The sequence below is a fragment of the Didymosphaeria variabile genome (genome assembly GCF_027946475.1).
Source record: "Didymosphaeria variabile strain IMI 356815 chromosome Unknown scaffold_3, whole genome shotgun sequence".
In the NCBI taxonomy this organism is placed as follows: domain Eukaryota; kingdom Fungi; phylum Ascomycota; class Dothideomycetes; order Pleosporales; family Didymosphaeriaceae; genus Didymosphaeria; species Didymosphaeria variabile.
Window position 1 is genome coordinate 1,407,552 of NW_026611622.1, and position 22,796 is coordinate 1,430,347.

Genomic DNA, 22,796 nt, shown 5'->3' on the forward strand with positions numbered 1-22,796 from the left:
TAAGTACAGTCTTGTGAAAGAATATCATATCGTGTCCGTCGTGAGCTGCCTGCCACCCACTGACGGCACAGCCAAGATTACAACAAATGTTGGGGTATCATTGCTCTCCATTCAAAGCAACATCGGCCATCATAAAAAATAAGCCGCCTCTTTTGTACACCACACCGGCACAATACAATCAGCCCGAAGCCAGCGTCCGCATCATGAAAGTACCCAAACGACGTCGACCCCTCAACGTTGACCACCTAGTGATACTGAGCGTTTGGGTCTTAGAGTATTCGCAGTGATCCGCGTTGCGGCGGCGGCGGCGGCAGGCGAGGTCCCGGTCAGATTGATCACCGGTATGACCGACGTCGAGCTAGGCGTTCCAGAAGAGTACGAGCGCGATGAGATGGTCCATGACGAGGCCGAGAGGAAAGGGGTCGTTGCGTATACACCCGTGTTCGCGCACGCTATGCGGGCATTCCCGCGTCGGGCATGGGGGTATCGGTATCGGTAGCGGGATTCGGGCTCGGCACCTGTTGCAAGGCGGGTGCGGAAGCAGCAGAAGGAAGAGCAGATACAGGCCGAGTAGGAGGATGTGCGTAGAGGTCGTCAGAGCTGTGGTCAGGCATGCTCATGGGAGAAGAGGACCGAAAGTCTTCAAAGTCATCTTCTGGGGGCGCAAAAGACCATACCTCCATGATGGTCCTTCCCCCCCTCGCAGCCATGATCACAGCCTTCTCTTCCTCAAACACAACCCGCCACACTGCTTCTGCAGGCGTGCTAAGTTCGCGGACGAGCGTCCCCTTCTTGAGATCCCAGACTTTGACACGGCCGTCGGACCCGCCGCTAACGATACGCGTGTTGTCGAACTGCAGACTCGTAACGCTATTGTCGTGTGCCGCTAGTCGATGAATGGGCTGATAATCGGCAAGACTCCATACCCTGACAGAGCCGTCCGAGCCTCCCGTGACGAGTATATCCTCGCGCATCTGCAACTGGCCTACGAGCGACGTGTGTCCTTGTAACACAGCCAAGCATTTCCTACATCACGAGCACAAATTAGCAAATGACTAGACACAAGCACAGCAGTGACAATTGATCACTGCGGGTCACAAATAAACTCACCCGTCAGTCGGATCCCAGATCCTGACGCTCGTGTCCAAGCTTCCCGTCGCAATCTTTTTCCCGTCGAAGGCAATAGCATAGATTTGGCTGAAGTGGCCGGTAAGGGTACGCAGGCACTTGCCCTCGCTGATGCTCCAGATCTTAGCAGTCGTATCGTAGGACCCAGACACAACAATATCGCCGTGAATCTCGAGGCAGCGGACGCTGGCCTGGTGCCCGATGAGGACGTGCTTGCAAAGGCCCTTTTTCAGATCCCATATCCGGAGGGTGGTATCTCGCGATCCTGAGATGGCCGTGTGTGCGTCGGACATCTTGAGGCAGCGCACGGTAGAGGTGTGCCCCCGAAGTGTGAACTGCGGATAACTATATCGAATGTTAGAGCCCTGTCCGGGCTGTGAGAGGACAACTGACCCTGTCGCGAGATTCCAGACTCGCACATCGCGATCACATCCTCCGCTGACCAGTAGATCACCCCAGGGTACCATTGCCCACACCCCCATGACGTGCCCTTGTAACGTCTTTTGGTGATAGCCCTCAGTGTCGAAGACGTGTATTTTGGCATTATCCAGGGCCACGACGATGTATTTTTTGGTCAAATGCAGGCTCGTGACAACGCCCTGCTCCGGTGTAATCTGTCGCGCATCGCAGTGGCCACCCTGACGCCATGCCGTCTCGACCTGGTACCGCTGCTTGAAATGCGACCGATACGTGGTAGCCTTCGACCTCTGTGATATCTCCTTCCTCTTGGACGTGCGATCCAGGCTCTGCGTCCGTAACCCTTCTCCTGCTGCATTTGAATTGGCGCCGTCCAGCTGCTCCTTCATAGCCGTGTCTTCGGAGCGCGAGGCACGGCTGGGCTGTAACCATTGCGACTTGGACGAGTCCTCTTCGTCGCCAGGATCGTCCTCCTCACTCCTCTCTTCTCTTGACAAGCCCCTGTATGAAAACTTTTGGCAAAGTAACCGCCAAGCGGTGTCGTCGTTCACAAGTTCGCGCCACTTCTTTGAGACCTGTGAAGCGCGGGCGAGAGTTGTGGGGTCGTCGACGCATTCTAATATCTAGACTTATGTCAGAGTGTAACCCGTCATGCCACGGAAATTTACCTACCCTGAAGCAGAGTTCTGTGGGCAGCACCATGAAGGGGTCCTTCTTCAGCCTCGGGCTGACAAACTCGGCGACAAAGCTCAGCTCATGGCTGTCGCACAAGTTGAGCAGCTCCCCAAGCAGGCGCAGCCGCTCGGGCCTATTCATATCGCTGAACAGCACGCGCGTGTTCTTAATCTGCGAGTCCTCATGTTCGGCAGCGGTGCTCCAGTCCGGCACCCGCTGGGTGGGGGTCGGACTGGGAGCGGGCGTCGGCGGAGACGCCGGTGCAGAAGGAAGCGTGTTGTGCGGAATGGTCGAGGAGAGCGGACTCGTGGGTGTTATTATGGGGCGCGGTGCGGAGGAGCGAGACATGCGGCTCTGCTTGCGGGAGTGAGCCGTGGGCGAGACGAACATGTTACCGGGGCGCATGGCCGCCGACGACGCGGACGCCGATGCGCCCATGTCTGTGTCGGAGTCGTTGGAGGCTTCGGGCATATTCTGGTCGTCTGGCCGGCGAGCCAGCGGTTGGAAGTAGTCTCCTTGGTCCATGGTGGTAGAGCAGCCCGGGCGGAGCGTGTGTCTGGCGGCGACGGGCAGGCTCTGCGAGTGCACTGCGGGCGCAACGTGCGCTGGTTGGATCACGGGGTCGTGGGTATAGTACAACAGAACTGCCTTCCTGAAAGAACGACGCAGGAGGGCCTTCTGGCGGCGGCCGGGCTGCTAGTGTTTCGAGATGTCGGGGCGGGCGGTGAGGTCGCTCGGCGGCAGAAGCCAGCTGGGCTGCGATGCGATGCGGTGAGGGCGTGTAGGGTGCCGGAAATGGGTGGGCACAGCAATGTGACTTCTCCACCAAGCTGCGATCGTCGCGTGCGAACCACCACGCTTGCCGACGATTGGGGTGACGAGGGGAGAGTAGGGTAAGATCATGCTTCCTTGGTCACCTCGTCCGCCAAGCCTAAGATGAACGCCTGCATGTGCCCTTCCATCCTCTAGACTCTAGAGTCCACAACGCCTCGTCTGGCCCCTGCATTTCCCATGTCTTGTAGAGACATAATGGCGCCAGATGACTTGCGCCCCCCTTCCCCCAACTGCCCGTGTGTGTGCCGTGAAGCAGTTTGAACCAACGAGTTGCCATTTATAGAACTATGACTATAACGTCAAACGCCCGCTCCCGCGAAGCTCTGTCAGGGGAACGTGTTGGTGCACATCTCACTCTCTCGCCTCAGTGCCTCACGGCGACCGGAACTTTCACCTTCTCAAAGCAAGTTATGCTTAGATACTGAGTCTTCTCGGTGTACACAAAGTTGTGTCAGCACGTCACCTTGCAATCGGCCCTTTCAGACCCCCGACTCGCCCGGTTGATCAAGTTTCTCTACCGAGCCCCAACAACGATCGAGCGATGCGAATGTTGGCGGCCGTAAGGGAACGTCGTCTGCTTTGCACTGTGAAGCTCAACATGCTGCGAAGGTAGGGATCCATCGATTACACCGTCACTTCCATTCAAATGTTACTATCGGTCCGACATTTTCCACGTTTTGCCAGACTTGTTTCGCTCCGTACTGTACCACGAGCCTCGAGCATGCGTTCCACCGCGAGCTGTGTGTTGCATTTGTGGTAGGATTTTATATTCTTCGTGCTTGTGGACGTTATCCAATCACCCTGTATCTGTTGTGATGGCTTCCACGTTCTGTGCGATTTGAATACGCTAGCTACAAAGCCTGTGATCAGGTGTAATAGGATGTGATGTTTCCATGCTTCCTTCAACCTCCATCTCCGTTGCAACCTAAGGGCATACCTCGAGCATGCACTCAGTAGACATAGCAAGCAGTGGAAGGCCGTGATGTGAACATGTTTCATATAGTCTAAATACAGCGAAGTAAACGCTCCAACATCTAGCACTGGCTCACAGCCGGTCCAGGAACAGTGTAGTTGTTGAAGTTGCTGTAGATGTTGGCAGTGTATCCAGGGTCCGTAACCTTGACATGCCCCGGGATCGAAACACCGCTGAACGACTTGCTGCCACCACCAGTGACCTTGACCTGAGCGCACGAGATGTAGAACTGCGGCGTGCCGCCGGGGTACGGGTTGTGGATAGCGAGCTGCTCGATGCGGAGGAGGTATTCGCCTGCAGGAACACACGACGGAATGGTGACGCTGTACGACTGCTCGAGATCCCAGGTGGAGGAGCTGCCGGAGAAAGTTGGGCCAATTTCCTTGATCTTGAACCAGGGAGTCGAGCCGTCGGAAGCGGCGGCGGTGGAGGAGGCCTTGGTGAGGTAGAAGGAGACGGGCCCTTGGTGGTAGACAGCGATGTCGGCTGTGAATGTGACGGTTGAGCCGGCCGCGACGGAAACAGTCGTTGTGGAGGCTCCTGAGGCGCCTCCTACGTTGCAGCGGAGGTCGTCCGAGGCGAGGTCGGTGACAGGCGAGTTGTTGTTGGTGTTCTGGCGGATGTTTTGGTAGACTCCACCCTGAACGCCGTTCGCTGTGAGCTTCTGGAAGATGTCTGATCTACTGTTAATAGAAGATCTTTCGCGAAAGAGTAGGGCGGTACACACAGTGTCCATTGGCAGCCTCGAGGAAGAGGGCACCAGCGACGGCGACCGTAGAGAGGAACTTCATATCGGGGATATGGAGAAGAGCTTGTGTAATTATTTCTTCTAGTTCGTCTGCTGGTGTTCAGCGACGTGCTGGCTGGTTCTTCTTATACTGCTGCCCTCGACCCCGTCATCTTGAAAGACCATCTTCATATTATCCACAGGTAAAATTCTTCCACTAACGGTCGCCTCTCTTTCCTCATTCTCCACCTAGTTCACAAAGTCGTCGCACGACCACCCGCGCGTTTCCCCATGAAGACGTATGCATGCCGTCGCAACCAGGTCGAGTCCATTCGATTCCCAGGTTCGGTGCCGGATGACCATATTGCAGTGGCATACAAGGGGGTCGGTATAAGAGACATCCTATCGTAGGATCGAAACGTGATTTTGCTCCAATGGTAAATGGTGTTCTGCCTAGGATGGTCGGGGTTTAAGCTTTTTTAATATGCACGCTGGACTACCATTTCCGAGGCAAGGCGCTCGGGAAAATAGGGAATGGATCCGATGGAGATTCTGGGGTGCAGGTGGCGTAGGCGAATTCGGATCGTACATGCGAAAATCGATCGGCTAGTGACTTGTATTTCCTGACTGGTGCAACTAGAGTGGGGAGGTAGCAGTCGGAGTCCAGCATATTTCTAGTTTTGCGTCGTTTCAGGCATACTTGGATAATCCAACAATGAGCGGACCAGTATGCGATTCTTTCTTCAATCTTGACGGTCATCCATGACAGTGCATCGTGCACCAGGTGTGGTTCGAAAAAGTGGGGTGCCCGGTTATGCAGTCTGCGCTGTTGGATAATTGAAAGTGCTTGGGCCGCAGATATATTGCCTAATTTCGACAGCCCGGTTCTAGCACACGTGTGTACCAAACAACCCAGCCATTGACCCAAGCCTACCAGACATTCGTTGCATTTCGAGGAGGCCTTCGTGGTAGCTGGCGTGTAATGAAACTTGGGGGATTACACGTGAGATGGTGTGCACACGGGCAGTTACAGAGCGATCGGTCGTATCGCTGAGTCAGGTGCAATACCTACTTCGTGGGCTTTGACCAAGGCCACGCTAACACACGACTGTTCGCGAGTCAGTCATTCAGACGCCGTGATCGAAACATCCTCGAAGGAGATCCTTTGAAGTTAGCGGGTGAAAGACGCCAGGTGCCCCATAATGGAGTAACGTCGTATGCCGGAACACTTTCGGACTCATGGAGCGGCTCGAGCTGCTCTAGTATCTGTGAAGACCCTTTAAGTAGAGTCGTATAGTAAATCTCCCTGCAGAGGTATCTACGCGAATAATTGTTGGGGTGATGAGTCCCATGCTTCATGGCTATGATCTTACCTCACCTTCGCGATTTCAGCAAACTTGTTGCTTGAGCATATCCTCAGTTATGAGCAATACACGGACCATATAAGCATGATTCTTGCCGTGCCTTTCCAGGCTGATTTGTAGTGCGATGTATCTTTGGATGTTCTTGCCATTTTCGTCTGTCCTCGTCACCTAGTTCTGAGTCTTCGAGTACTTCTTCTGGTCATTGACTCCACCGGAATACACATCAACAGGGCCTGGCAAATTTCCATGGATATAACCTTGCATGAGCCTGACCTGCGCCGATATCGAGCATGCTGCTCGCGATAAAGTACCTATCGTTTGCCGCGTATGGGCCAGAATAGGCCGGCGCCATCCGAGCAGCACGGTTTTCGCTGACTCCCTTTTACCGTGCGGGTCTGAAGTCGCAAGTCCCACCCTGTGCGAAACTACCTAGGTATACTCGACTTAATCTTACCGTGTCAGTCTGTGTAGTTTCTTGTCTAACGTGGGTTGGTTCCGCTATCCTCATCAAGTATTATGTCGCGAATGTCGTACATGTGAGTGGAGGCGCCGCAGGGGCAGGGTTGGTGGGGGGAGGGGAAGACAACGCAATGCACATGGTGATCGGTCACGGTTTTTGTGATTCCTTCGTATTCGTCGAGCTCAGCGTACCGAAAATGGAATTGAGTCTTGAGAGGGCTGGCAGTATGTCTGTACTTTACGTGAGGTTCCGGCGCAGTAATTGCAAACGCACTCGTAGAACGTGGACAGGCGATTGATTATGCATATGCTTTTTCATATCTTCGACCCTTCAGCATTTTCAACTTATTGCTTTTTGTTCGGCCACCTCTACTGCGTTACGTCACTGCTTTGGCGCCTCGGATCGGCATCCTGGCGTACACCCATCCAATTGATGTCTCTCAAGCCTTCGAAAGGTGGAGCGGATGGCTTGTAGGGAATCGTTCGTGTTACTCCTCGCGACCCGCCGCTTCTGTGATCTCTAGCTAGGTGGCGTTTACACTACCGTGACGGCCGCTCACGAATAGCTCGACTTTAGACTTCTGAGACTTGTTACCCCACTAGGCAGTGGTTCGGATCGAACCGGTGTCCTTAGGCCAGCTAATTGTTGCACAATCCTAGGTCAACCTCCGCTGGCCAAGGTGGATCACCCTTACTGCCATTACGAGTTCATGGTAAGCCCAAGCATACCTATTTTTGCAGCCCTGGATTTACCAAGCCCGCATTCTTACGCTTCTTATCCACACTATTTCGCTCGCGCAGCAGCAGGCAACTAGGGCATACCCGCCCCGACGGCCCCAAAAGCGGCGAGCGGCAATAGCGTACTTAGGTCAGTTTCTGTAGAAACCCAGGTGGAGCGGACAACGAGTGTGCGTACGCTGTGGTTGAAAGATGCACAAGGCATCTAGCCAACGATATTTGGAATCTAACCGCCAGGCGGCCCAAAATGCATCCTGCAATGATAGAAGCTCTTCCACGGGTCTTCGGCTCTGGAGTTGCTTCAGGTTTCTTTGGTTGAGCACGAAATTAAACTCACCATACCAACAGTGAGGCTCAGCTCTTGACTCAGGCAAACGGCCTTAAAGAGCCCTAAGGTGAGCTCAAACTAGCAGAGAATAAGATTCGAAACAATGAAGCACTTGCTTGCAGTCTTGTTGTCATGTAGAGAGACTCAGGAACTAGAGTACGAAACAGTAGTGAAGATGGCAACAGAACGCAGGGCTAATACTGACACCAACGCTGATGTTTTTTCCCCTTGCCGTGGACCAGGTTCCTGGCTCAATACTGTGTCGTTCACGCAAGTTGTTGCTCGTCGTCCTTGGCGACACTGAACAATAGACTGTAACGGCCAGCCACATCATCCCCATATCGTGCTGGAACAGCTCAGCTGACGCCTCCCACAAGAGATGAACGTCGCCACTTTCGGTGAAAGCGAGCGGTATACGGTTGTCAGGGCGCTCTTTCCGAGTCTCGGTATGAGGACCGAGGTCACGTGAAAAGTCGCCATTTTGCAGGGCTCCGATTGGCCGATACTTTGTACTCCCATCGTCCATGCGAGCAGCGCGACATCTTTATAATCGCGAAATAGCGTCATCATGTCGCCTCTAGCTCTCTTGTCCACTCTTGTGACCTTGCGAAGGACTTTCCCTCGCAACGACAGCAGCCACCATGAGCTTCCCGCGTAGGCTTGTAGCCGTTGCGCGGCCAAACCTTCGACAAGCAATTTCTGCGCCGCAAAGAACTCAGCAACAGCATACTTTCTTCTCCCCACCTTTTCGATCGACTCAAACGACTAGAAAGCTACACAGTCAAGCTCCCCGGAGCGCCCAATTGGCTGTCTCTGAGCCAGACGCCGAGCCAGTCGCCGAATCTACAAATCCTGCATTGTCCTTCCCATGCCTCGATAAACTTGAGTCGCGATCCGCCTCCCTCTCCACCCGTTCTTCTGGACCCGAGCCCTCGTATACCACCGGGAAGCATCTCAATTTCCGCTCGCGCGAGCCCATACTACTTGATTGGGGAGGTATCCTTCCGGAGTTCAATGTTGCGTATGAGACTTGGGGAAACTTGAACAAGGACAGAAGCAATGCGGTGTTGCTACACACTGGGTTGTCAGCGTCGAGCCACGCACACAGCACCGAAATCAACCCGCAGCCGGGATGGTGGGAAAACTTCATCGGATCCGGGAAACCGCTGGACACAGACAAGTACTTCGTGATATGTACGAACGTGATAGGCGGGTGCTTCGGTTCTACAGGACCATCCTCGATGGATCCTGCGAATGGCGAACGATATGCGACGAGGTTCCCTATCCTAACAATGGAGGACATGGTGCGCGCGCAATTTCGGCTGCTCGACTCGTTGAACATTGAGAAGCTGTACGCAAGCGTTGGCTCTAGTATGGGCGGCATGCTTAGTCTTGCCTCTGCTACCCTCTTTCCGGAACGGGTAGGCAGGGTCGTGAGCATCAGTGCCGCTGCGCGGAGTCACCCGTACAGCATTGCCATGAGACATACCCAACGGCAAGGTGTGTTCAGAACCGGACGTGACTGAACGTTACGCTGACTTTGTGCAGTGCTAATGATGGATCCGCATTGGAATCGAGGATTCTATTATGATGGTGTACCTCCACACTCGGGCATGAAGCTTGCGCGCGAGATTGCAACAGTCACGTATCGAAGCGGTCCTGAGTGGGAACAGCGCTTTGGCCGCCGACGCGCCGACCCATCTCGGCCACCGGCGTTGTGTCCAGATTTCCTCATTGAGACATACCTTGACCATGCCGGCGAAAAGTGGTGCCTCAGCTACGACCCCAACAGCTTGTTGTACGTTTCCAAAGCCATGGACCTTTTCGACCTAGGCCAGGATCACCGCAATCGCATCAACAAAGTAAGGCAGGACAATGCCGGCAAGCTACAAGCATACCTTGAGGGACGGGTCCCAGTAGCGGGCGCCGAGAGTGACGTTTGCAGCCTGACCCTTCCTGAGAAGCCATATGAAGAGAAAGAACAACCAGCAGAAGAGAGCGAAGTCAACATTGATGCAGTCGAGGCAGCTCCTGCAGATCTTGTTGCTGGACTGAAGCCACTAGCGAATACTCCGGCGTTGGTCCTAGGTGTAGCAAGCGACATCTTATTCCCAGCATGGCAGCAGAAAGAGATTGCGAACACGCTCAAGCGGACAGGGAACAAGAACGTTACGCATATCGAGCTGGGCGAGGAGAAGAGTCTATTTGGACACGACACGTTCTTGCTCGATCTAAAAAATGTCGGAGGTGCTGTCCAGTCATTTTTGGGATGAGCTGAGAGGGGCCGAGTTGTACTCATCTCCCTGTATATTTTGCATTTGTATGTCTATAGCGCTGCATGGCATGGCGTTGTCGGTGGGGTCAATTCCGCAGATCCAGATCCTTCCCGTGCGACATGTCTTGGCTGGATCACCCTAAAATTATTTCTCTGCTACAATTTGTATATCAACGGCTAGGAGCCACGTGCCCTTCTAGATATCAATTCTGTTGCATTTGCCTGACAAAACTCCCTACTTGTTCTCTTCCGCGGGTAGAGAGCCATCCTGAAGTCTGGACTTGATGTTTCCTCATTTAGACCACCCTGTGTAACCCCAGGTCATGGCCCTAGCACCCTTCCTTCCCGTCCTGGTTCGCGCCGGAACATCACTACATTTCATTTGCTAGCCACGGTCCAATCCCTAATCTATCGCATCCGCCAATCGTCTTGGCAGGATTTAGGCTTGGATGTCTGATGCGATGGGCCGAACCCAAGTGCGGGAGGGTGCATACTTAGGTGCGCCACGCCCGCGATGCTAACGTTTGCCCCGATACCCAATCGACTATGGAGGTGCATCACGATGCGCAGTTGTTGAGGCAGCCTGGTGAGAAGGAGACAGCCATTGACCGCACGGTGAGCCAGGCAACGAGCCAGGCGAGCGACCAGCGTAGAACGCTGTGGCAGAATGTTACGAGATATCGCAAGGTGATGTGGGTTACGTTCGGATTGACGAGCGCAATATTGATGTATGGTTACGATAATGTCGTGGTCGGGACGGTGTCAGGCATCCCTGCATTTCAGTACGTCTCTCTTCCATTTCCCTCCCTACACGCATCCTGACTTGACTGCAGACGAGACTTTGGCGTACTTCTGGACAACGAATTCATCCTCCCTTCCAACTGGCTGGCCCTCTGGAACGTCTCCTCCCCTCTGGGTGCAATGCTAGGCTCCCTCTTCGGCGGCTGGTTCCAGGACCGCGTTGGCCGCCGCTTCTCTCTCGCACTGTGCTCTTTCGTGTCTGCGCTTGCAGTCGCGGTTATGTTTGTCTCATACATCCCCTCCTCGCCTGACGCCCGCCGCGCGCTCTTCCTGGTAGGCAGGTTCGGCCAGGGATGCTGCATCGGCGCTGCCATGGTAGCCACGCAAACGTACCTTAGCGAAGTCTTGCCACCAGTTCTGAGAGGCAGCGGCATGGCGTTGTTTCCCATTTTCACGCTCATAGGTCAGCTAATGGGCGCGTTGGTGATCTACGGGAATCTGAAGAAGCAGAGGGGCTATGTTGTGGCAAGTCTCTCAGGTACAAAGTGAATGTGTCTTCCAGCAAAGGCGGAGAAAACTCCTCTTGTTTGTGTATCTAAGACACGAGAAAAGAGTCTTTTGTTCGCTTAGCTGAGACACGAGCGAACGTACCATCCCCACTTCTTGGACACATACACTGACTTTGTACCTTCGGGTTTGGCAGGTATTGGCAGCCAGTGGCCGTTCAGCTTTGTGCCAGTTTTCGTTGCGTATTTTATCCCTGATAGCCCGGCGTGGTTCGTACGTAAGAAAAGAATAGATGATGCGTTGCGAGCGCAGGCACGATTGGACCCGACGGGTATAGATACGAAGGCTGTGGTCGATAAAATAGCTGCGGATATTGACCATGAAGAGGCGACTCAGGGGCAGGCTACGTTTAACGAGTTCTTCTCCGCCGCGAACGTGAGGAGGACGATGATCGTACTGTGGATCAACAGCTTACAGGCTGTATGGGGACTGCCGCTGATGGCGAAGGCGAGCTACTTTATGCAGATCGTGGGCCTGGACGCGAAGCGAAGTACCCTCTTCCTCATTCTGGGCATTGTACTTGGGCTCTTAGCCAACGTAGCAAGTATCTGGGTGCTGGCGAGGGTCGGACGACGCAAGCTCATCTTATCGACTTTGAGCGTGGCCGCGGGATTGTGGTTGAGTGTTGGTATCGCAAACTGTTTCGATGGCATGGGTGTTGTTTGGTAAGTTCTTTCCCAGTGATCGAATCCGGCTTGAAGGATCGCTAATGAAGTGATCAGGTGGACTGGTGTATCCATGATGCTCACCATCATCATCTGCGGCGTGGGCGTGTGGCCCGCTTCGTTCGCGGTCGCGGCCGAAACCTCATCTCTGCAGCTGCGCGCGAAGACCCAGGGCATGGGATGGGCCGTCAATGCGTTCTCAGTTGCCGCGTCCGGCATCGCCCTGCCGTATATCTTCAATCCTGATGCGGGCAATTTGAGGGGCAAAGTTGGGTTCACATATGTAGCGACATGCGTTTTGGGCGTGCTGATCAGCTGGTTGTTGGTGCCGGAGATGAAAGGACGCACAGTCGCCGAAATTGACAGGATGTTTGAATTGGGCTTGGGGACACGGGGCTTCAGGTCATTCCGCGATGATAGAGTGTAGCAGGAGGCTTAACCCTATGAAGTCGCTTTCCGCATAATACAACTCGATGCTATTGCAGACAACTTCATTTATTTTGGGGAGATCTTAGGCTTGCTGCGTATCGACCTTAATGCCCTTCCACTCCGGCCCCATCGCCTCATCGATCCATCGACACCTCGTGACATCCACATTCTCTCTCACATATGCCACCAAGGCGTCTGCACCGGGTGCTCCTTCTAGAATCCCCAGCGCGCCTACATGCGGGATGTGCAGCGCTTCTGCGATGACAGGCTCGCAACCGGGCGGTACGGCAAGCAGGCGCGTTGCCTTTTCCGGCGGTGAGTCCATGGTGGATAGGTGGACGAGAGTCGGAATGTTTGCATGTGGGAGGGAGGCGGGCGGGTGGTTGTGTGGGATTAGTACAAGGGCGAGAGGTCGTGGCGCACCCGCATCTGATGCTTTCACTCGAGGTGAGAGAGTTTCTTCGCCGTGAGAGGGTGCGGTTGGTGGTGCATTTTGCGCTGCTAGGGACTCCAGATGGCGAATTACGCTGTTGAGACCGATGAGGATGTGGGTCTGGATTTCTGGAGGGTGAGGTGGAGGTGGGTTGGCTGGCTGTTCAGACTGGGCGTCTTTGCGAGCTTCGCGTTTCCGTTTTGTGCCTTTGGAGGGCCGGATATGAGCTCTGCGGTGGTCTCCTAACGGCTGAAGTAGGCTGTGTTTTGATCAGATAAATTGTCAAGCTTGGGTTTCCATCCTTTGCTGATGGCTCGGGAGACGATGGCAAATGTTGTAGATATGTTTGTACATGAGATCTCGTTCCCCCCTCATATACTCCAGCACGTACAAGCCGGTGGTCAACGCACCTGCACAGCAAATCCATAATGTTTCGTCTTTGCACAGACGTAAGAGCTGGCCTGGACACATCAACATGCCAAATTCAATCATGGTAGGCTAGGCTCAGCAGACCATTCTGTCTCAGTGTACGGGCGTGCGGTTCTGAATATCGGCTTCGAGCCCTTTCTAGCGGTGGTTGCCATGGTGCAGGTGGCGCGTAAACGACGCAGGTACCGGGCACATTGGCAAAGGTGACGCGCTACAGCAGGGCTCTCTGCACTATCTTCGCCCAAGTGGACGGGTGGATCTGGTTCGAAGCGTTGCCCTGGTCGTTCACGCGCCACGGGGGCAAGCACGCTAGCGGCAGATGAAGGAAAGCGTGGGTGCCAAGCAAACGTCATTGGCTGGGAAGGTGCGCCCCACCATAACCAAACTCCAGCTCTCCAGACATTCACGGACGCGTGAACTCCAGAGCTTCGCCCAATTGTTTATTCTGCTCACGGGCCACCAATTTTCTTCCCTGCCTGCAGCACCGAACAAGGCCGCTCATGGTGCCCTTTCTCCCCGCATTTACGCCCCTCCGCGCGAGGCTGTCGACCATATTTGGGTAGGCTGCTACTGCTGCCTGTGTAGAGAGCAGCTTGTGCCTACCACCCACCTCTCAACCCCCGGCACGCGTGCCTTCCCGCGTCGCCCCCAAGCTTCTGCAAACATCTTCGGCGGCAATCACTGCGTCATGAGTCAGCCAGATCATGAATTAATGGAGTCTGCCACTGTAGACACCGCAATCAGTGTCCCCGCGTCGCCGCCGCCGCGCGACTCCATGGAAGACGCAGACCCCTCGTTGACCCGCAAACGACCCCGGCTTGACAGCGGTGGTGTAGAAAGCCCCGCTATGCACGCAGACACAGACGCAGACGCACACTCTGCCCAACCTACGACTGCCCCGGCTGAGCAGCAGGTTGAGATGACGATACGGTCGCAGCCGCCCTCATCGTCGCATGCCCGAGACGCTGCCGTTAGCACTGACGCCGCACACACAAGCGCGACTCCCGGCGAAGACATGGATGCTTCCGCTGCCATGGATGGCATCTCGAACAGGGTAGACAACGCAGACGGTACAGGCGATAGCTCCGCGGGCAGCCCGCCTATCATCGCCATTGACGACGACGACGACGACGATGCCGACCCCATGGCCGGCTATGCCGGGGCTACTTCCTTCCATGTCGAGTACGATGTCGACACCCATCTCGCCATGTTCCCGTTCGCGCATGATGCGGACTACATACATGCTGCACAGGAAATCGCGCGGTACTTTCACAGTAGTGAGTGAGCTCTGGCATGAGTTGCGACACATGCTAATACCCTCGCAGGTCAAGGGCTGGATGGAAATGTCCTCACTCAACTCTCCGACTGGCTAGATGGTCTTCCGGACCAACCATTGGCGTGGCCGAACTTGTACATGCATCAAGCGGATCTCTGGGACGAGATCTCCGTAGTGGCTGGGAGGGTGTTGAACAGAAAGTAAGCATTCAAGATGTATCAGGGGGTCGTTTAGCCATACTAACCTACGCAGAGTGTCTTTCGGAGACACATTCGGCGATAACATCATGTCTGAGGAAGACATCATCACGAAGTTCTTCTCATCGTATCTTCGACTCTTTGTACGGCTCACACAGGTTGACGCGTGCATGTTCGCCGAGTGGACCTCCGAAGAACCTTACGCGCATCCCGTCTTATCACATAAGCATCTACGCCATGTGAGCCCGATGATGCGGAACCTGGTCGCACCGGGGTTGATGCATCTGTACAACATGCTGCAGAAAGAATACCAGGTCGACACTGGACCTATGGAACTTCGACTATTGCAGGTCTTCCTCAAAGCTGAGGGTCCCAAGCATCTCTTGGATTTAGTATGCCAAGCACACGGCAAGCTTCCGCTCCCCGCACAGAACTGGATGGTTATCAACTCGGCGTCAGCAGTGGACGCGATAATCTGTTTTCTTACCGCTTCGGATGCGCAATCTCTTAACGACGTATTCAGCCAGGCACAATTGTGCCGAGATGCCCTCGCCTTTTTCCGAAAATACGATGCAGACCTCCAGATCCCTAGCAAGGTCGTTGACACTGGAGTGGCGAGAGAATTGATTGGCTATTTCCACTCGCTATTGTTCAGCATCTGTCGATCGGATGGAGCCGTGGCTGCCGATCTTGTGACCGACCTTCTAGATTTTCAAGATCCCGAATCACCCACGGCGGCCTCACCAGATGACAAGGTTGTCGGTCATGCTTCGTACCTTGAAGACCCTGCAGAGTATCCCAGGCTGGTCGCAAATGCTTGGAAGTTCAAACTTCTCCGAAAGTACATCGTGAAAGGACGTATGGAGTTGCGTGTGTTGAGCATCGGCTTCATGGACAATTCCCTCGTTGAGCTGTGGAGGGAGTACAATGGCACGCTGCTCTCAACTGGCCATCCGGTCATGCAATACCTTGCCGATTTCCTTCTCCATGAGCGGGTGGTCGACTACATTATCAGTGTCGATTCGCACCCGCAGCTTATTTCTCGAAGCGGCAATATTGTAGGCTTTCTTGTGGTCACCCTTCGATATTCTAACGCGCAAACCGATGCCATCTGGAATACCATTTCCCACAGCTCCGATCCCCGCATGGTGTCCGCAACCATGACGATGCTTAGAGGTATTTATAACCTCATGACCGAGACGGCTCAACTCTACCTCTGCTCGAAGATGTATGAGCTTCCCATCGAAAGCTATACTTTAGATATCCTCCGTTTCTTGAAGGATCTGGCTCCGAAGCTGCTCCACAGAGAGAAGGACTGGAGTGAAATCACTTCGGAAGCCCGGCCTTGGAACGTTTGTATCAGGGTGTTGCAAGATACATCTCCAGGCCGAGAAAGTACGAAAACATCCACTGCCCTCCACCATGAAGCGGCTGAGCAACTTCGGACCATGGTCAATTACATTTCCAGGGAGGAACGACATCAACTCCTACGCGAGTGCGCCTCGCTCGTTGCGAGCAAATCGCCCAAAGCAACTGGTAGTCTTCGAGCTATTTACATCCTCACGTCCAATTTCCACTACGGAGAGCCGAGTTTTTTCAAAGACAATGTTGATGTGGTGCGCGATGTGCTCCAGGAGATGTGTGCATTCGTCGAGAATGAGAAGGATATGGCCTTCGACGCCGAGATGACTGCTCTTCAGTATCGACTCGACCTGCTATCTCTAATCATACACCAAGCTTGCCAAGCGATTCCGGCCGATCTTTATCAACCTGTCTGGGATCATCTCATCGGCCGATATGCGCATACGAACCATCGTAGGGACATGGCCTGGTCTAAGTTTCTGGACGCCGTAAAATTAAAACCGAACAACGAATTCTGCAAAGAGCTCGTTACCGTATGCGTGCCCAAACTTGACCCGCTGTATTACACACCTGGCATGTTCGATTTCGTCGCGTCTTATCGATTCCCCACAACACGACGTGCCCTCACAACACAAGAAGGTACTAAGACGTTGCTGCAGATTCGCGGTGCTGATTTACTCTGGGCAATGATCCTTTCGGCTCCGCCACAGACAATCGAAGATCGTGCGGCAAGACTATTGGCCTCGCGCTATCTTGAGATAGACGCCAGTGAAGGTGTTACCCTGGACGAGCTGGAAGAGGCGCACGTTGCCCTCGTCGAGCAGTGTATTGAAGAGCTTCTATCGGTGTACAAGACACTTCGAGCAGAGCGAACCACGACAATGCCGAATGTCGAGCGAATGGATACCGCAATTTCTCATGCCACGACGCAACAGCATGAGCAGCGCTTCGCCAGAACTCTCCTGTTCTTGAAACTACTACTCAGCCTAGTTCGAAGCAAGCCGGAACTGAACCGTTCTAAGCGATCGGATTCCAAGGTGGAACCTTTGGACGTGGAGCTCCCGTTTGGTGAACCAATTGAGGTCAAATACAGCTCACCTGTTACGAATGCGAAAGAGACATTGATCATTGGCTCCGAAAACAGCCTTCAAGACCTCTACGGCCGATTGTGTCAAGCGACTGGTTACACAAAGCTCAATCTTTTCGCCAAAGGCCAACGACTTAGTGTTTTGGAAAAAGCAGACGTGAAGATTGCCGACCTAGGTCTGGGTGGTCAACAACTGCTGGTACAGAAGGCGCCCGGCGCCGAAGTTTCTCAGCCTATCTTTGACCCCAGCGGCAGCTCTTCGGTATTTGAAGCCACCTTGTTGAGTCATTTCGATGAGCTATTCGCATGCATGGATGCGGATGATTATATCAGCTTTGTGGTAAGTCCCTCGTGAACCTTAATTGATTTCGCTAAAAGCAATAGGTTTTTGACTTTCTGAGCGTTTTCCCATTCCACAGTACTATCGTCGATTCTGTCATGGCGGGCACGGCAACTTCTGATTTACTTTTTCCGCAAGACAAGCCCTGGCAGGCCAAATATGCTGCGTATGCCCTCTCGACAATCGGCTGAAGATGCAGGTGAGAAAGGTTTGTTTATTTGGATTCTGTATCAACAAAACATCTCTAAACATGCTCTAGAACTCGGTTGACGATACTTTCTTGGCCAACACCGTGCGCTACATGGACCAGGCTTTGCTCAGCCCAGGGCTGGTCGAGCAGCAAATGACATCATCATCGCCTTCGCCTCTACCTGGTGTGTTGGTCGGTGTACTCATAGGCTTTCTCAAAGGTACGCACCATCCCACCCGTCAATGATAAGATGAGTAACAGTGCTGTACAGAGCGACCTGCGCAAGAAGTTTCGGCTGCTTATTTCTCAAATGAGCAAGGTTTTGTGAAGCGACTTCTTGAACTCGCATCTATCGCTCTGAGTAGCAAGGTAGACATGGGCATTGTTGCCTACCAGTCTTACTGCACTGTCGTGGAAGCCTCCTTGCATTCTCGAGGCATATGGGAAGCCTTCACTAAACACGACAACATCGGTTCCCTTCATGGCGCCCTGCTCCTATCTGATGGGAGGAAGCCTCTACGGGAAGGCGTTGCCAAAGCCATATCATCTGTGTGTGGCGGAGGTCTCTCTCCCACATCTGCCATCACCGAAGCTGATACAGCGACGTCTTTTTTGGCATCAGATATCGGACGTTCTGCCACAAGCCATTCGGTTTCCCAGCCAGTCGGAGCAATTGTTTGACCTTGCAGACCAGGTCTTTCGAAAGTACGATGAACACAACCGAGATGAAGTATCCCTACGATCTTACTTGGCCACATGGAGTGCACTTCTTCTCGGCTATGACCATCAAGAAAAAGTGGGTCGAGATGAAGTCGATTATGTCGTCATTGGGTTCACCAAGCTCCTGCTTAGCTGTGTTTCTTCACTGAAATCGTTCAAGAAGTCTTTGAATGCCAGCTCGTTGATTGACAAGATTTGGCACAAGTTTTTGTTTGCGCCCAGGATCAGCGTAATTGAAGGCCAATCACCGAATTCACTAACGCCGGTTCTGGAGAGCAAGACGAGGAAAGAACTTTACGATCTCGTCCTTGCCCTAGCCGAAGATCAAGGCAGCTACGGTGTTCTTCTCGATTTAGTTGAGAATCTCGGAATCGACAATCCTAACGCCGAGTCGCGAGCCTTATGTGTCGACAGGATCAACGAAATACGAGCTCCGACCGGATACGTGGGTCTGTTCAATCCTCGTGCTATCTGTTACATGAACTCGCTGCTTACGCAATTATTCATGAACGTCAATTTTCGCAAATTCATCCTTGAACTGAACGTCACAGACCCGCACGGACAACAGATACTCCTGCACCACACTCAGAAGCTCTTCGCTGAAATGCAGAATAGTTACCGTAAATCTGCAGATCCGCGAGAATTCGCATCGTGCGTCAAGGCACCTGAAGGCACGCCCATCGATATTAACATCCAGATGGACGCAGATGAATTTTACAACTTGTTGTTTGACCAGTGGGAAGGTCAGATGCTCGCCTCTGGCATCAAAGAGCAATTCCGCTCCTTCTACGGAGGTCATACAATCAACCAGATTAAGTCCAAAGAGTGCGAGCATGTTTCTGAACGGGTTGAAAGTTTCTTCGTCGTTCAATGTGACGTACAAGGTAAACAAAACCTGCTCGAAAGCCTTCAATCCTTCGTGGAAGGGGACGTAATGGAAGGAGACAACAAGTACAAATGTGAATCCTGTGGAGGGAAATTGGTGGACGCGGTGAAGCGAACATGCCTCAAGGACGTTCCAGACAATCTCATCTTCCACCTGAAGCGCTTCGACTTCGATCTTGTGGAACTACGAAGAGCGAAAATTAACGACCAATTTGAGTTCCCCAGCCTGATCGACGTCAGCCCTTTCAAGATTGATCACCTCAGCGATCCTTCAAAGCCTCATCAAGAGGATATCTTCGAGCTCGTTGGCGTCCTCGTGCATCAAGGAACGTCTGAGAACGGCCATTACTATTCATACATCCGTGAGCGACCCAGCCCCGTGGCAGATTCACAACCATGGGTTGAATTCAACGATCGAGAGGTGGAAGCCTTTGAACCTTCTTCCCTTGGCTACCATGCCTTTGGTGGCTTTTACGACGAGCAATTTCAGCGCCAGCAGAAGCAATTCAGCGCGTACATGCTATTCTACCAGCGTCGCTCCGCAATTGTCAAAGATCACCATCGATACATGGGAGCGTCACAGTCCGGAGTGGCCAAGGTACCTGTTCCTCTGGCCCTCCAGCAGAGTATCCAGGCCGAAAACGACCTCTTTGTGCGGGAGTATAGCCTCTACGATCCCAACCATACGAAATTTGTCCGACTCCTTCTCACAAACCTGCGCACGGTCAACCACGGCACTTGCTCGGAAGATCACCAACAAGAGTCCCAAGCTCTCCATGTCGTACTCGAACACCTCTGTCAAACGCTTTTCCGTATAAAGAGCGCCGAGAATTTCGATGAAACGATGATGCAGCTTCGGAGGACTGTGCTGTCATGCGCTACGTGCTGTCATGTTGCGCTGAAATGGCTAGCCACGCATCACTCTGCTTTGGCCAACTTACTCCTTCATTGCATACACGCAAAGGTGCGCGCACAGACCCGCGCTTTTCTTATCGACAGCCTTCAGTATCTTCGCGAGAAAGACCCTGTCGCATATGGTATCGAAGCTACGGAAACCGAGAGCGAATCGGGTTCGATGACTCAGACTGATGGGGTACTCATGGCTATTTCGAGGTCTCTTTACCAGGTCTGCGAAGAATCTTACCAGACTGTGCGCGGTTGGGACGACCTTTATCTCACCCTTTCCCAACTCAGTGACCTTGGTCATGTTGAATCCGCGATTCTTCTGGACAATGACTTTTTGGAATTTGGTTTGCGCATTTTCTGCATGCACGCAATCGCCGAACGTCGAGATCTCGATTTATGGCGTGTAGTTGAAAAGAAACGCCGCATCTATAACAGACTAATCGAGTTTGTTTATAGACTGCTATTGCGGATCGACATCTACCTCCCGGTGATTCAAAAGAATAAAACCAGTCGACTGGACAATTTCGAACGGAACGGCTTCAAGTTCCCGCTTGCTAGAGAAGAGAAAGCCTTCCTCTACCACTGGGACGACCAAACTAGAGCCCTCACATTCCTGGACAAAATGCTTGAGCTATACGATCACACCAAGACTGAGGTCTACTATCCTGGAGAAGTCCTCAAGCTGATGCTCAAATCTGTCGATGCACGACTTTTGCAGGAGCTCTTCTTGACAGTTTTTGAAGGGATTGTTGGACTTGAACCTTCCTCTTCCGATCCTTACGTTCGAGCCGCCTTATCTTATTGCGAAGCTTCAGCAGAGCCCACTCACGTCGATCGAATTATTGATGCCGTTTGCAAACAAATTACCAAGTTTCCTAAGGGAGGTGGCGAGGTCAATGTTCGTTTCATGAGCGGCCTCTTGAAACTCGAGAACGAGACAGTGTTGGACGAAAGAGGGGACGATTATGTTTACATCGCTTCGATCCGTTTCGCCAAATCGGTCGCAACAACACTACTCACTTACGATGACGAAGTCGTTCGCAAAGCCACCGCCACTCATCTTGAAGAACTCTTCGTGCGGCACCAAGATGACGAACATACCTCTGAAGACGTTCTCAAGATTAAGTACAAAGCAGTACGAGCCCTTCTGTTCGAACTCACCGATAAGATCGTGTACCAGTATCAGAGAGCTACTGCGCGATCATGCATACAGCCAATGGTGCTGGTGTGTGAGATGCTTGCGGCGCTGATCAATAATCTGTACGAGTCAGAAGACCCTTACTTGGGGCCATGCAAGCACGCACAGGATTATGTCATTTTAGACAAATATCAGTCAGAGGCTGTGCTGAGATTGCAGAATTGGCCGTTGGATGAAAGTACTCCGGTTTCAACGGGTGGTGAGTTGACTCGTCCAGTTTGTATTGAATCAGAACTAATGCGCGACAGAGGCTTATGATCATTCAGACTATGGCAGTGAGTCTGACATGGATCCTGAGCTCATCGACCTTGAAAACTGAGGAACTGCGCTGACATTCTCGCGCTCTCACAGAGTAGTGATCTCGCCTGTTCCTCTTTAAAGTTCGATGGCACATTGTGACGACAACACGGATGCGTCAAGCGGAACGATTGCAATTACGGCGTTATTCGCGTGTCCAGGGCCTAACACTCGCTTCCACATCTTCTGTACTTATCTTCGGGTCTGGAAGACCGCACCGGTGGTAGGCGTACCTAGGACACTGATCTAGAGAGCTTTGGCTCGTCTTCGGGCCGTTGGCCTTGTTTTGCTTTGGAATGCTTTTGCATCGGCATCCTTTGATCTTGACTTCATGGCATAGCGAGGGCGCGTACGGCTTATTTTCGTTTTTGGTCACGGTTTGGGATTGACATTATCTATCATGGATTGGACGACTGGTCATGATTGAAGTGCATTGCAGTTCTAGAGTCATGAAAACTGCACGCGTGTGCTACGGCGTTCTTGACAGCGAGTATGAGATGATGAATTGTTAATGGATTATGAAGGGGAGCAACACATTTATCACGCAAATTTTTCGCGTTGTGAATTGCGTTTCTATGTCAACATATGTGTGACCAACTCTCATCCCAATTTGGGCCTTGCAAACCCTGACTCGAGCAAGCTGTAGTGAAACCTTCAGATACTTTCTTCATTGGGTCTCGCAATCAAATTTTGATCGGTTGCAGTGAATCTAACACCTGTAAAAGCGAATGGCTCAACTGATTGTCGTTTATGGTAATGCAGAGACCCATGCACCTAATCCTACAGTATCATGGCTGCAGCTACATTGTAGGGAACCCGTATTGAAAGCATCGGCACTTGAGCAACTTCAGAAGATTCTCGTCTTAGTTTTAGGCTAAATGCAAAGTGTGGCTGAGAGTGCAATACCACAAAACGCAAAAATGTTACAGCACGTGGGGTCTCCTGGCCCCATCCCGGCGGCTAGATGACTTCATGTAGAGCTCTTCGTTTTGAGTGGGCAACTAGTTGGTCTCGCCCTCTTTGTCTGCAAATGTCTCTCTGGTGGATGTAAAACGGATGCAACCCCCGCACAGCTCTGGGTATGCTGAGGATAATGGTACCTAAGTGAAAGCGAAAAGGTTCATTTTAGGGATGTAGAAGGTGAACGATCGTTCGA

The 22,796-nt window shown here is 52.8% G+C and overlaps 6 protein-coding genes across 6 annotated transcripts; 3 read left to right on the plus strand and 3 right to left on the minus strand.

The window, feature by feature from the left end:
* Window positions 1-452: 452 nt before the first annotated feature.
* N0V89_003823 (uncharacterized protein) lies at window positions 453-2,745 on the minus strand (the record flags this gene model as incomplete). Its single annotated transcript, XM_056212620.1, has 4 exons — window positions 453-1,026; window positions 1,111-1,473; window positions 1,522-2,168; window positions 2,218-2,745. The coding sequence occupies 4 exons, from the start codon at window positions 2,743-2,745 to the stop codon at window positions 453-455; spliced, it is 2,112 nt and encodes a 703-aa protein (XP_056072928.1).
* A 1,343-nt stretch (window positions 2,746-4,088) lies between these two features.
* N0V89_003824 (uncharacterized protein) lies at window positions 4,089-4,818 on the minus strand (the record flags this gene model as incomplete). The annotated part of the gene is made up of 2 exons (XM_056212621.1): window positions 4,089-4,702; window positions 4,755-4,818. The coding sequence occupies 2 exons, from the start codon at window positions 4,816-4,818 to the stop codon at window positions 4,089-4,091; spliced, it is 678 nt and encodes a 225-aa protein (XP_056072929.1).
* A 3,466-nt stretch (window positions 4,819-8,284) lies between these two features.
* cys2 (Serine O-succinyltransferase) lies at window positions 8,285-9,916 on the plus strand (the record flags this gene model as incomplete). Its single annotated transcript, XM_056212622.1, has 2 exons — window positions 8,285-9,143; window positions 9,192-9,916. The coding sequence occupies 2 exons, from the start codon at window positions 8,285-8,287 to the stop codon at window positions 9,914-9,916; spliced, it is 1,584 nt and encodes a 527-aa protein (XP_056072930.1).
* A 548-nt stretch (window positions 9,917-10,464) lies between these two features.
* Window positions 10,465-12,318, plus strand: N0V89_003826 (uncharacterized protein; the record flags this gene model as incomplete). The annotated part of the gene is made up of 4 exons (XM_056212623.1): window positions 10,465-10,700; window positions 10,752-11,197; window positions 11,504-11,891; window positions 11,949-12,318. 4 exons carry the CDS (start codon window positions 10,465-10,467, stop codon window positions 12,316-12,318), a joined length of 1,440 nt encoding a protein of 479 aa, XP_056072931.1.
* An 84-nt stretch (window positions 12,319-12,402) lies between these two features.
* POP3 (RNase P and RNase MRP subunit) lies at window positions 12,403-13,337 on the minus strand (the record flags this gene model as incomplete). Its single annotated transcript, XM_056212624.1, has 3 exons — window positions 12,403-13,012; window positions 13,164-13,214; window positions 13,267-13,337. The coding sequence occupies 3 exons, from the start codon at window positions 13,335-13,337 to the stop codon at window positions 12,403-12,405; spliced, it is 732 nt and encodes a 243-aa protein (XP_056072932.1).
* A 533-nt stretch (window positions 13,338-13,870) lies between these two features.
* On the plus strand, window positions 13,871-21,662 carry N0V89_003828 (uncharacterized protein; the record flags this gene model as incomplete). The annotated part of the gene is made up of 8 exons (XM_056212625.1): window positions 13,871-14,459; window positions 14,508-14,658; window positions 14,711-17,444; window positions 17,489-17,539; window positions 17,704-17,854; window positions 17,906-18,183; window positions 18,257-21,542; window positions 21,592-21,662. 8 exons carry the CDS (start codon window positions 13,871-13,873, stop codon window positions 21,660-21,662), a joined length of 7,311 nt encoding a protein of 2,436 aa, XP_056072933.1.
* Between the last annotated feature and the right edge of the window lie 1,134 nt (window positions 21,663-22,796).